Source organism: Athene noctua, chromosome Z, assembly GCF_965140245.1.
Source record: "Athene noctua chromosome Z, bAthNoc1.hap1.1, whole genome shotgun sequence".
NCBI classification, from domain to species: Eukaryota; Metazoa; Chordata; class Aves; order Strigiformes; family Strigidae; genus Athene; species Athene noctua.
The window spans coordinates 50427537-50442527 of NC_134077.1; the positions used below are offsets into that span (position 1 = coordinate 50427537).

Here is a 14991-nt window from a genome sequence, read left to right on the forward strand (position 1 = left end):
CCCACATATGTTTTAATATATTTAGACACCATCTCTCTATCCCTGAAATTTTTGCATTTTAGGCATACAGCACTATTCCATCTTTCAGAACACATAGCACTGGTAAGTAATCTTACCTTTAAAAATTCTATTAATAAAAGCATTTAATTTATTTGACAATACTGGACAGGAACAGAATTATTAAAGTTTGACAACAGCAGTTCTCCAGAAGGAAGAAGGAATGTCTAGTGGGGAGCAGGGGTTCACACTGATGGAGAGTTAAAGAAATAAAAGATTAATGAAGAGAAAGCTGTTGGTTGCATTTGTGATGATAATGTTTATTTCATATCTGAACCTGCCACCACGCTTTGCCTCTTCCCAAATGATAAGTTCAGTGGTCACCGGACAGCCTTCAGCATTCACCTGCAGCTAGCCACCCTCCTCAAAAACCACAGTATGGATCAGTTCATAAAGTTTTAACTTATAACCCTTGCCATTTTCCCCAGCAAAATAATTCTCCATAATAATCTACAAAAATTAGCACTACAGGTTCTTAAGATATATTGCTCCATAAATCATTTACTAATAATGGGCAGTATCTTGTTGAATGGAATAAGGAAGGAGACTCCTTCTCTTACCATTAGTTAGTCTTTAGTTGATTCCTTTATGAGTGTGCAGCACCCATTATTATCACTATGCTACTGTCTCTTTTATACTAAAAAATGCATTTTTCCTCCTCATTCAGAAAAAGTACTAGTATAACTAATACTCAAGGTAACTATAACTAAAGATGGAGGATAGAAAGTTGCTAGTGAGTTAAAGATATTTTAAAAAGTTAAGGGACAATTCTGCAAATTCAAATATTAGTACGCTAGTAAGTTTCATTCCCAATAGACAAATTCTAAGTAACAACAAGCCTTACGGTTGTCCCACTGAGATCTGCTTCTCTAATTTAACAAGGTGCTGCTAATAAGCCAGTATTTTCCACTGCCCTGTACTTCATCTATGACAAACATATATTATTTTAGCACTGACAAAGAAAAACAAATTTTTTGACCTTCCAAACACGTCTCTGTAAAACTAGCCCCTGATTGAAGTAAAATCAGGTATTTTGTATAGTATAAACCTTTCCTCCATCATTAAGGATGAATTTTAATTTGAATTAGTATGTCAATTATTCAAAGGACCTAACTCCATCTCAGTCTTAAAATACTGAGTTGTTCCATATACATACATATAGACAAACACTGAACCAAGCTATCTTGGCCTAAGTGATGCCTGATATCTGGTAACAGGTCACAGTGGATGCTTTTGCTATATAATTTATCCCACATTCAGGCAACATTATTTGCAAAACCTTTTGGAAGCTCTTTTATTATTATTTTCTCATGTTTGAAATACATTTGCCATTAGCTAGTCCTGGAACAGCAAGCAGTGCCTACGCATTACTTGCACAAGAAAATCACTAGGGAGCTTAGTAATCATTAGAAAAGAACCTGAGCATTATTTATACAGTTAAGTGGTGAAAATTAGAAATTGTCTGCAGTATCTTCAGGTGTCATTTTAAGAACAGCTACAAGATGCTATCACAGCTCTGAACACTTCATAGATCTATTATTAAATTCAGTTTCTCTGGAGTACATGTTTTCTGATATACTGTGACCAGTACATAATTTTTTACACATATTCCCCTCCACCCTGGGAAATTTTTTTTTTTCTCCATTACAAGAAAATGACATGGCTTTGTTATTAAATGATAAAATTACCCACACACACTAATTTTAGGCCTTCCTTGCTGAGTTTTCTCATGGTCAGGCAAAGATTCCTCAACAAACAAGTAAGATATTTGCAGATGGGGTCAGTAAGCAAATGGCCTCAGAAAAGACACAGCAATCAACAGAACAAGCCTGAAGTGGAACCCCTTTGATCACAGCCATATTCTGCTGTTCTGGGCAATCTACACACTTAGGTGCTTCACTGAAATGCCTCTACATTAACGCATACAGCACAGGGGAAATACAGGGGGAGTCAGAAGTCTGTGCAATTACAGGGCTATGACCTTCCTGGGATCACAAATATATGGTGGGATAACTCACACAACTGGTGTGCCACAATGGATGGACACAGGCTCTTTAGTAAGCACAGGCCATGAAGGCAAAGAGAGGGTATTACACTTCACATGAAAAGAGCAGAGCAGCTGGGAGTGCATGGAGCTCTACCTCAGGACTGGTCAGGAGCCAGTCAAGAGCCTATGGGCCACAATTAGCAGGCAGACCAACACAAGTGCTGCTGTAGCATGTATCATAAGATAAACATTCTGTATCCGGAGACTACAGGGAAAGTCTGGAACAAGGAAAACTTACACTCAGAAGAGGACTAGCAAAGTAGGAAGTACTTAACCAACTTGGACATACGTAAGTCCATGGGGTCTGATGGGTTGCACTCATGAATGCTGAGGGAGACGGCTGATGCCATTGTGAGGCCATGTCCATTGCAAGAGGTTCCTGAGGCTGGACGATAGCAAATGCCACTCCCACCTGGTTGAGCAGCCAGGCCCAGAGAGTTGCCATCAGTAGCACACAGTCCAGTTGGAGGCAAGTTGTCATCTTCAGCAAAACACTATTAACATTAGAACCAAGAGGAAGGGTGAACATAGCAATAGAACTGAAAAGTTAATGTGTGTAAGTTTTAACTGCATCTTTATTGGGAATGACTTGTAATAACTGAGTAATCTGGACTTGAAGTGTTAATAACATAAGTGCTAGTAACTGGAGTAATAATAATTCTGCTGAAGTCTTCAAATTCTAATCAACAAGCTTTCGTCTTGTATAGGAAGTATTTCTTCAGCTCACCAATTGCATGGATGTTTGACCTGGGATCCCAGTCATGAATATTGGCTATCGAATCTGAACACAACTGGTAGAGAACACAGGCAAACAGGCTGTGCTTTAGATGCAAGATGCACTCATCCTAGAGATCTGGTATAATTTTTGATGTTTGTTTCATCCCCCTTTGGCAAAAGGAGACGGAAAACGCTTCATCTTAGACTTGACATGACATTATCTTGGAAGATAACAGCTTACAGTGTCAAGTTTAAAAATCCAGGGGTAAGAAAAACTCCACAGAACTTAAGTAACATGAAGTAAAATAAAAACGAAGTATTTCTTCACTACTGACAAACAAATGTGTACTGTTTAAAAAACACGACATCTTCTGATTAGCTTGACAGATAAGGAAGACACATTAGACACACATATTCACAAACAGTTTATTAAAGTTAACAACTTCCTTTTCTTAATAAAAATATGTGCTAATCACCAGAAAAAAAATTGTCATCAAGAAAAATAGGTTTGTGCATATACGTAATTTTTGCTGTACAGATTCTGCAAACCAAGTGTTTGCATAGATTTCACAGTGCTCCATTATTACTGTCTAAAACAGCCTATCCTCCGGAAGTTCTTCAGTATCATCAGGAATGCTTTGGTTCATACTGAATACAGTAGATAGGACAATACAAAATAAACAATTTCATTTTATTACTTACTAGAATAGCTAATCTTCAAGATGAAAACAAAATTTGTTTACAAGGAAAGATAAATAAGCCTTACCCTTCTTTTTCTGAACAAGGCAACAATCTTTTCAGAGCTCTACAAAGTTTTCCATGATGCCTTGTCTTGTTTTATCTGCCAACTTTTTAGCTAGAAAAATTCTGAAAGATATCTGCACCCTCAAGCCAGTTCCGAAAACAGGACAGCCCTTTGTCTCTGATCTGTTTTCTTCCCTTGTCAGTAATCACTTCTCCAGTTTGTTTCACAATCACCAGTTTAGGAATTGCTGTTATGTTGTATTTCTTCTTCAGATCACTGAGGGGAAAAAATTAAAAATAAAACACATCATTAGGGAGCATTTTAAGAAAACTCCTAGTCTCTCATGTAGCGTACTGTGGTCAGGATGCATGGGAGAGCAGAAGTGATGAGTGCCTGGGCTTCCTCAGAGCTTGAGGCAGAGCACTGGGTAGTATAGAGAGATGAACAAAGCTGCAGCTGGCAGTTTACATGGTGAAACTGAGCTCAGGGAGTTCAGAGAGCTGCAGCACCCTTCCTGTAACTGCTCTTCTCAAGAGCAGAGACTGACTCTCAGAGACTATAAAGAGATCAATGGAAGGACAGTTCATCACAGCCTTCCACATTGTTTTTTACTAGCTAGAAACGGCTGTCTTCTGGTCCCTTTTTACTGGATAGGAGGAGATCTCATTTAAATTTGCATTAGACATTTATTACTATACAAAGATGTTCAAGTGTGCGAATTCCATACAGCTACATCCTATAATCTCCAATAAAGCATGATACATAATCCTTTAAACAGATGAAACAGCAGAAATGCCTTGAAATCCCCCACTGAAACAGGCCTTCTACATACAGAAGTGTAAGCCACTGAAAGATCTGGAATAAGGGCTACACATCTAAACTGCCCAAGAATAAAGTTCCAACACCTCCTCTGTCCATCACATGGACGATAGTAGCCATTCTCTGTGTCAGGAGATGGAAAAATCCAGGTAGATTACAAATAAGTCTGTCTCAAATAGCCTACTGTTTTAAAACAAAATATAGTTAAAATACAGTTAAAACATTTAAAAGCCACACAAACAGTGATGTTCCATGAATTAAATCCAGATCTATTCAAGCAATTGCTGAGTAGGTAAACCAGGAAAAACTAGGAAAGAAAAGACTTCTGAAGGATGGAAATTTAATGGGATCAAGCTGAAGATACATGGAGAATTAATAAATCAATTCTTAATACTGGAAATAAATATTTGGGAGGAAACTAGAGGACACAAAACATCCAAAGAGAAACAAAAATACTTGCTGACACTGGCACATGATATCACGAGGCATGACTACTAATTACACACCAGAGAGATGAAAGTGCACAAATAGCAGGCTATTAGCCACATGAAGTAGTGAAGTAGAATTCAGTTTATATAGATGAGTTGAAAGGGATAAGATGAAAACAAAAGAATATGCAAATACAGGAGAATCAAAGAATACTGCATAGTAAAGCCACTTCAGTTGAGCACGACACACACAGACAACAGAAATTGCAAGATGAAAAATACTTCCAGGGAAAATGGCTTAACAACTACTATACTGTTTGCTACACGACAAAATAAAGAGGAAACGAGCAAGGCACATGGATCTATCTTTACAGAAAGATAAGATAAGACAAGACATACATGTCACTTGGAATGGTGATGTTCGAGTACAAATGAAAAAGTAAAATTCAGGACAGAAATAAGCCAGAAACTATTTTGAGACCAAGACTTAAACACCAAGACTGTCAACTTTTTGGTATGGATTTTATTGGTAATTAAAAGACAGACAATGAGCTCTGAGCTCATTAAACATCTTAATTGACATCAGGTAAAACTGGAGAGTTATTGAGAGTGCTGTTCAACAGGAGGATCCTTAAGTGTTTTCAGGAGCTCCAGAACCAGTTCATTGCCCCAGCTCTAGCTCAGAAAGAAAAGCAGATAAAGAATGCCTGAAGTTTCCCGTCATGTTTATTAGGACACTGCAAAAACAAATTACTTCCAAATACATGGCAGCAGCAAAAACACTACTTACTATTAACACTAAATGTCCAAAGAAGAAAGGAAACCATTTGTTGAATAGAAATAGTCAGAGAAATGGGTTTAGATGTATGGTTATAAAGTGAAAATCACCCTGGGCCATTTTCCCCACCTTTTTTAAACAAAGCTAAAAGGTAGAAAACTATTATCCATTTCCTACCATGTCACACTCAGCACATCTATTCATTGTACTGGATGTTGACATCAGAACGCCATGAATGAAACAATATAGACGCTAATGAATTTGTAATGTTAATTTTGGAAGGCAGAAGTTAAAGACAATGGCTTCTAGCTTATCATACAAGTGATATTCCACAATTGCAGTGGTAGGAGTGCAAGCTATGGTGACAGAGCTGCTGGTATCTAACAGGATTAAGTGAAGAACACAAAATCTACACCTAAGATGCAAGTTACAGAGTTTAAAAGAAATCCCAGATAAATGTAATCAATTTTGAAGAAGTCATATATTTCAGAAGGGGTATAAGAAACAGGTAAGTGAACTGCAACAGATCAGCTAAAAGTAACAATCTCCCCAAAATAAATCTAACCTGTTGTATGGAAAATTACCCCCCTGCATTGCCTTCTGTCACAGTGAGCAGAAATTAAGCGCCTTTAGAAGACCCAGAGGATAGACACAAGCAGCAATAAAGGAACAGCCAACATCCAAAACATGAATAACATCACTCTCAGATCAAAACTTAAACACTAAATGTAAATGTAGCGCCTGAGCACCATCATTACAAGCAAGAATATCTGCTGTGTGAGGTTCAAATGTCAAAGAATTTTGGCTAGGTAGAAAAAAAGATCTATAGACATAGTTAAAAAACATTCTCGATGTTTTCCTAGAAAAGAGGAGTCGTCTTAAAAATACAAAAAAAAAACCCTTAGGTGAAATACTGGCCCAGACAAGGCATTCCAGAAATGAATCTTTCCTTTTATATTTTTCCTTAAGAGAAGAAAAATCAACGGATGAAGGATCCTGCTCTGCCATTACGTTAGCTGAGCAATAAAGCAGGAAATGTTACAGAAGCAGCAATAACAAGGTCTTAGCATGAGGTTTGCTTTTTCAGTGAATTCTGAAATAAAAGCAAGCAACCTTTCTGAAGTCTGCTAAAAGGAAGAAACATTCCAAAGCAAGTTCATGTAGAAGACACATAAAAGACTATTACCTCATGCCACTTGTATAACAAACAAGATGGGTGTAAGATGCATTTTACTGGTTCAGCAGAGAATAAAATAGCTTGAGATGCCTAATAACAATTGTAGCAGAGAGAAAACAGTAGGAAACTGAAGGTAATTTCCTATGAAGACTGGGAATTAACACTTAGCTTTCTTAAAGGAAATGCATACATAGCTTACCCACTCCAGCATGGCATCTTGTTTACACAGCTTCTCAGCTGATGATTGCTTGCATAAAACCAAGCTGAAGCACGCACAGATTTTGTTTACATTTGTGTGCAACTTGTAAAATGAGTGAACCTGAAGGCGGCTCTGGAACAGTTATGCAGACAACACTTCTTAATCACTGTGTGTGTACAGGTGCTTACAAAACCAGCTTCTTAAAACTTCTTAAGATCATCCTCTCCAATAGGGATCTCAAATCCTGTGACTCACCTGCACAATCTACAATATGTACTATAGGAGGAAATCAAACCAATATTTTAGCTATTGCTGAACAGTGCTTACACAGCACCAGGGCCTCTTCATGCTACCCCACCATCGAGTAGGTTGAGGGTGCACAAGAAGTTGGGAGGGAGCACAGCTGACCAGAGGGATATCCCACACCATATAACAATATCGTGCTTAGCTGAAGAAAGGAGGAAGAAACCAGTCTTCGGAGTTTGGGCATTTGTTTTCCCTAGCAACTGTTTCACATGATGAAGCCCTGCTATCCTGGAAATTGCTGAACATCTGCCTGCCGAAAAGTACTAGTGAATTCCTTATCTTGCTTTGCTTGTGTGTTAACCTTTGCTTTATCTATTAACCTGTCTTTACCTCAACCCTCAAGTTTTCTCTTTTTTACCCTTCAGATTCTCTTCGCCATCCCACAGGGGCAGGGATTGACCCAGTAGCCAGCTGGGGCTTGGCTGCCTACTGGGGCTAACTGACAACAGTAACTGTTTTTACGTAAGGGCTTGAGATCTATACACAAAAGGGTTTCTGAGATGTAGACAAAACTGGGCAAAGTTAATATACTGGGAACATAAATGGTACGTTTTATACACTTGTGTAATGCAGTACCTGATAATACTTGAATTTTAACAGCTTTCAGTTGGAAAAGCTTTCAGGAAACTGATGGACATCTTTGCTAATCTGCTTCTAGCAGTATATCCTGTAATCTATTTTCTTTAGCTGTGAACTTTCTGCATTGTTAACTGTTAGTTACAAACAAGCACATTATATGGATGGGATTCAATTTAAAAGTGTCTGCTGACATTCTGCGATAGCAGTCTAAAGAGCCTAAGAACAGGCAATAGCTCTTAACTGCTCAGATACTTTCACTCTTCCTCTGCCTTCCCTTTTTATCTCCCCCAACCCCTCATATATTCATGTAGGTGCCAATCTACCCTTATACCTAAAGCTTCCTAATATAAAATGTAAGCATACCCTTTTAATTTTCCTTTTTCGGAATTCTTTGTGATTTTAATTTTCACCAAGGTGTACAGGACAGACTCAGTAAATACCTGTCTATCTGGCAGCCTGCAAGAACTACTAGCATGCACTTGGCACCCACACAGAGAATGACGCCTTTCACAACAGGGCTCAGTAAAACCATAGCAGTATGTCTTTGTGTATCATAATTAAAACATCAATCCCCACTTATTAGCATTTGTTGCTGTCACATTCTGTCCTACTCCTGCTCTTCCTCTCTACTATTCTCTTTCTCCTCCTAGTGCTCATTTCCTACTAGATTGTCTTCACACACCCCTGCAAGGGTCAAAAGCCTGTGCCTCAGGCGGCAAAAAAATCAATATTAAAGCTGCAAACAGTCAAGGCACCTGGAGCAGTATTTCCTGTTAGTCATGCAACAGACTACTTGAAGTAGTAAAGGTGCAGCCCCATCTCTGGGAAATAGTCAGGATTGACAGAATGAAAGAGTCTTGAGATCCTGCTCTGAATTCAGTATTTTGCTTCTCTGCAGCTATCTGCAAGGCATTAAACTTCATACACTACAAGTATGAATGCAGGCTATTTCTCAGCAAGACAAAATTAATCCCCAAGAAACTCCAAGCTTCCATTTGTGAAATGTGTTTTAGAAGGCAAATTACAATTATCTCTATTGTGCCTAGAAGAGACTTCAGTCTATGCTGCAATTATGTATCTTAAACACTGAAGTCACCAGCTGGAATATCTTAACTACACTGAAATGCCTTTGTTACATAGTCCACAAAAGAGCAACCAATGTGAATTATTTACAATGGAAATTTAAAAATATTAATGAATAATAAATGTTAATAAATACTGATAATCAAATAATTAATTTATGTTAGTCCATTTAAAAATTATATTCTTACTTTGAATTAGTATCTAGCCAGAATTATAGTCTGGTCTAATGAACACACATCTGTCTGCTCTAAGTCTACAACGATTCACCAGTATCCCTGAAGCCAAACTACCAGTAAATTCAACCTAAGCACCTTGAACATCTACACACAGCCCCTTATTGTTACATGCAAGAACTTCAAAAACATTTTCATACCCCTCTGCACTTTGTTCTTCAGTAAGGCACTTCAAAATCTATCTCACACCTATCCGTGACAGGACAAGCCATGTTTCTCCACAGGATTCTGAAGGGCATTATGGACTGCCACAGAAAAGCCAGTTAAACTATCCCTGCACCTCCATTCCACATGACTTGGATAAGAGCAGAGTCAGAAATAGACCCCTAATCCACAGAGGGTGAAGCTCTAAATGCATGCCCATGCTCTATGTTGATCAGCTTGCTGGATGCAGTAGCTTCAAGTGCTACATTCCTGTCAGGAAACTTGCCTGAATTCTATTAGGATTAGCAGTCACCAAATACAATTACTGCCCGGGGAGCCTTTGGAGAACTATGGAAAACAGGATTGCTATTTCAGTCTATTTTTAAGTCAATGGCAACTCTTGCCAAAAAGGTCTAACATTAATTGGCTGCTGACATCTAGGAATGAACTAAGAAAGGATTAAATAGTTTCTGGCTTCAGGATGTTTTCTCTTGAAGATGTAGAAGTGCACTGACAAACAGTAAACCTGCTCCATGTTGAGTGAGTAGCTAGGGTGTTACCACAGCTCTACCCAAGGTAGCACCCAGGGATGGAGCAAGTTAAACGAAAGCTAGAAATTAGCAGAAGCACTACAACAGTGTTATTTGTTAGAACAAATGTGTGAGTTTAATTACCCAGTATATGATTAAAAATCACACTAACTCCCTGACTTTCAAAACATCTGTAACAACGTTTTCCACAAGGTACTTATGAATTATTTAAAGAGAAAGGAAAAAAAAGCGCCTTTTACCACTATTTACATGTATTTTCAGTCTCCAGTTATAGGCATTTCAGTGGCCCTAAACAGCTTACCTGTGCCCCTGTAAACCCAATCTATACTTCTCAGTATAAACTAAGTCATATTTCTGACAAGTCATCCAAATGAGTGTGCACCCTTGACTAAGGTCGTCAAAATGGTGCTTGGTGTTACGCTTCACCATGTTTCTTACACGTGACGATGTCCTTTTCCTTTTGTTTTGATGTCCTTTTCCTTTTGTTTTGCTGAGCAAGCTGCCGACAGGAATGCCCCTTTAGAAAACTATAAGCACAAGAACATCCCAGTTAGCATGTGCATGTGCCACAGCTAAACTCCGGTTGTATTACCTTTCTTTTTCAGCTAGCTTACCTGTATCTGTCTGAAATTCTTCACAGTTTGCTCTGCTCTCCTCTAAGTTGTTCAGCTATGAGTTTTGCTGCTTCTTCCTCTGCCTTTTTTTCCAAGCATTAATAAACTAAGACAACGCAGACCAACTTAAATAACTCCTGTTGTGCTGAAAAACAACCACTTGATCCTCACTTGCCATTGGTTTGTTTTTAACTCGCTGTTCATGTCATCTTGTTAATACCTGGGGTCTTTATTAACCCTTCTTCAAAGACCTTTTAAAATTAATCACGCAAAACTGTTTTTTCCTTCATCGTGTTCTAGGCACAAGCTAAAGCCACATTACTTCTCTGAAGAAGGTAAGCCGTTCGTTTGCGGTGCAGCCCTGCGGGAGCGCAGGGAGACCGGCAGGCAGCACCCGCTGCTCAGATGACGGGGCCGGACCAGGCTGAGGGGACGCGCAACTGTGCGCTTCGCCCAACGGAAGGCGCCGCAACCTGCGCTTCAGGGCGCTCGGCGGGAGAGGAAGGAGCGGACCGAGAGGGCAGGTGGCGGTCCCGGGAGCTTTGGTGCCAGAGACTTCACGGTGACATTACGCCGCCGCCGGCGCCCCCGCCTGACCGCACGCCTGCCGCGGCCCGCCGGGCGGGCGCTGTACGGGCGCCCCTCGCCGGAAAGCCTAGGCGGGGCCGAGGGCCGCCGCCGGTACTCACTGCTTGTAGGGGTCGTGGAAGGGCAGGGCCAGCCAGTCCCCGTGCATGGCGTGCATGTAGCCCGCCATCTCCTCGGCGCTGTGGTCGGAAGAGATGAAGACAACCTCGAAGGGGGCGGGGGGCTGGGTCTCCTCCAGCAGCTCCGTGTAGAAGTCGCAGAGGACGGGGGTGAAGTCGCGGCATGGCGAGCACCAGCCGGCAGAGAAGTACAAGCCCACAACCTTGTTCTGCAGGGCCTCCTCGGGCTCCACGCTGCGGCCGTCCTTGCTGACCAGGAGCCGCCCGCTGAACACATCCACCATGCTGCCCGCGGCCGGCCCCCGCGGGACGCGGCAGAGCGGAGGGCGACACTGCGGGCTGCGAGGCCTGAGGGCTGCGAGGCCTGAGTGCTGCGAGGCCAGGCGGCCCGGGCGCGGCCCCGCCGCGGCCCCGCGCTCGGACCAACCCGGCTCCCACCGCGGCAACTACTCCCAGACCCCCGCCGCCGCCTTTATACCCGGCCGGCGTGATGACTGACAGCTCCCCTCGCCAATGGCCGCGGCAGGAGGTGTGTCCCCGCCCCGCCCCCTGCCGGTGCGCCCGTGGCGGGGTGTTGGCGCCGGCCCGGGCACGCGCGGGCAGCAGCCCGCGAAAACACAGGTTTAATTTTTTTCTCCCATTGACTTGACCCAAAATTTTTTGTTACCTACAGCCACTTTCTGTCCTGAGTGCAAGGAACAAGATATCATTGTAAAATTCTGACCTTGTGAGAGAAAGCCTGGAGAAGCACCACAGAACTAACACAGGAATGTTGGTCTGGCTTGTTTTTTTTCGCTGGGCTTCATCAAAAGTAACCACTTCGTTGTGTGATCAGTTTGATTTGGGAATTGTATTCTCTCTTCTTTTTTTGCCCCTTATTCCTTTTATTATGCAATTATACTGCTAACTAAAAGACTGCTTCCTTATTGTGCAAAAGCTCACGTATCTTTAAAAAAGCATGAGTTCAGCCTTTATTATTTTTTTTCTGAGAGTTGTTTACATGCAAATTAATCTTTATGAAACAGGCCTTTTTATTTATGTCCCAGTATATCTGGCTAGTTTGCAATTACTAGTCTGCCATTTTGCTGGAGGCGGGGGAGGTGGGGTGGGGTGGGGCGCGGGAATTGCTTAGGTGTTTGGAAAGTGTTTTCTGTTCAAATGCAGTATTTCTCCATTTTCATGGACTGTCAGGCGATGTAATTTTCAAATCCAAGCATCTGCTTCTGACACAGAAGTGATATTTAAAACGTAATCCTCCCATCTCCCATCTTCCATCAATCCTTTCTCCAAGTTTTGCATGATGTTTTGTGCTGTTCTCCTCTTCAGACTTACACCTGATGTCACAAGTAGAAGAGGCCTGTGAAAGGTTGGCTGTTCTTAAAACAGCACAGAAGTTCAGCTCACCTGAGCTTTTGATTTTTCACACTATCTGCCTTTGTGAGACCACTTGTGAAACAGGATGGAGTCAGAGCCCTTGGAGCCTGTAGAGCCACAGGAAATTGGAAAAAAGTTTCTATATAAGTTTACGCTACTATAGGTTCATTACTGATATTCCTACCCATTTCTCTTTCAACCAGTGAAAGCATATTTTCTCAGATACTATGAACTGAAGCAATGACCCAAGGAACTTGCTAACTATCCCACCTCTACAGGTTTGAAGGCTGGTTAGCCAGATACAGTACTATTCCATGAGAAAAGGACATATCAAGAATGTCTTCAAGGCCTCTGGGCATGCAGGAAAGAATTTTCCGCTACCCACAGCTCCCCAGGGAGAAAGAGCTGGGTGTACAAGGTGCACAAGTTTGGAGATTACAGTTGTCTGTACTAAGCCTGTTGACATGTGTAACAAGCAAAGACAGGATTCCAAGCTGACAGGGAGTAAGTACAGTGCTTTGCTGCTTTGTCTATGTGTAACTTGCTGAAAACCTTCTGCATGCAAAGCAACTGCCATTTTTTACCTCTGGTAATTCCTGTAGCTGGTAAAAGCATGATCTCCTATATGAGAAGATAACCGTATTATCTTCTGTAAATTGTTTTACTTTGGGTATGCTTCGCCTTTCCCTAAGCATAGTAACAGTAGAAGATAGGATAAAAGTTTAAAATGTGCAAAAGACTGTATGGCTTGAGCCAGACCCTGTCTATACAGGAGGCAGGCACATGCACACGTACTAGTTTATAAAGAAAATTATAAATTACTGGCTGATGGGCTCCAGATCATAAGCCTCAATAATGGTGATATTAAAGTTCTTGAAACTATTTAAAGAATATCTACTAAATGTGAGAAAACAGATACCTTCCTCAGGAACCTCGATGTGACCAACTCTGTCAGGACTTCACAGATTCACTGGAGATGCTGCATATCACAGAAAGTTTTATCTTGCAAATGCCTTTGATTTTACTACACAGTTTTCTATGACACTAGCACAGAACAGTAAAAAAAGTTTTATTTTATGATTTATACCAAGGAGGCTAGAGCCTGTTTCAGCTACAAATATCTTCTAGGAATATTCTCATTAGAAGTGTTAACACTACTGTGATTTATTCCATAATCTCCATTTAGACTGATAATAATGGAGCTTTTTACACAGAATCTGTCATCCTTTCTCAAGGGAGTGTATAGCTCTGGCATGACACTATCAGAAAGCTTGTAAACAATGCTCATCCAGTAGAAGCCTCTGGGGGCTTCCAGGTAAATAATTGAGATAAAATCTTCCCACCACAAAATACTGCATTTCAGATTTTGCTAGAAAGCAAGCTTTGTATTATATATGGCTTTACTATATTTGGCTTTACTATATTAATGTAAATTCTACATTTTAATGCATATTGCAAAGATGACCCTACTTTCCTTGTGTGTTTTGCTTCAGTTAACATTGAAATTAATTACATCTGGGTTCTGACAAGAAAATGAGAATTAAAAAAAATATACCATCAATAAAGTCATGTTTTCAATGATATAGGGCAGCATGCTGAGAAAGACACAGAGAAGAAATGAAATAGAAGTAAAAAATGTCCGAACTTGTGAACTCTTATATAATATAATACATACTCAAGGTGGTGTAATTCCATTCACCTCTGGTGGCAGAGCTAATATCTTTATAGGCTATTTAAAAGTTTAACTAGGAGAAGGTTCTGAAAGCCTGTCCAGGTCTTTAATGAACATACTCTTCACTCTCTCCTTTATGCACCTTTTCCATAGCTAGCACTGTTCTGGGTAGTAAAAGATTTGATCTAATAAGCATTTTCAATAAGCAGTCTCTTATAATTTGTAAATGCATGATTCTGGATTTTTAAGTGAAAATGTGTTAAACAAAAGGTTTCAATTTGCTTATAATTCTTAAGAGCTCCGTAGGAAATGCATACCTGTGTAACACAATTGATAAGTCATATATACGTCCAGTGAAGCCATAAGGCAAAAGCTGACTAAATTTACTCAAAGGAGAGTGTTACCTGAATGAGGGCTTATTGGACCTGTGTTCAATTTAATCATTATTACACCATGTAATTAATTGTATTCTAATTAAAAAGTGAAAGTGACAAACGTAATCAAGATAAACCTTGGTTGGACAAAACTATAGGGAATGCAATTCCTGAAGAAGTCAGATTAGAAACTAACCTTGGAGAATCCCATTGTGTGTGAATATTAGTCAGAAAAACAGACCCTAAAGGAGACATCAAGTGAAGAAACACACAGAATAAAGGAAACATACAGTTGGATTAAAGAGTTAAATATACAGCAACCATTAATACAGCTAGACAAAACAGTTGCTTTTGTTTCATTTTCACAGTACATATCAATATGCTTTA

The 14991-nt window shown here is 40.4% G+C and overlaps 1 protein-coding gene across 1 annotated transcript; it reads right to left on the bottom strand.

Moving 5' to 3' along the window:
• Positions 1–3222: 3222 nt before the first annotated feature.
• NXNL2 (nucleoredoxin like 2) lies at positions 3223–11653 on the bottom strand. Its single transcript, XM_074931724.1, has 2 exons — positions 11167–11653; positions 3223–3842 (listed from the first exon to the last, which is right to left on the bottom strand). Exons 1-2 carry the CDS (start codon positions 11466–11468, stop codon positions 3674–3676), a joined length of 471 nt encoding a protein of 156 aa, XP_074787825.1. The 5' UTR covers positions 11469–11653; the 3' UTR covers positions 3223–3673.
• Between the last annotated feature and the right edge of the window lie 3338 nt (positions 11654–14991).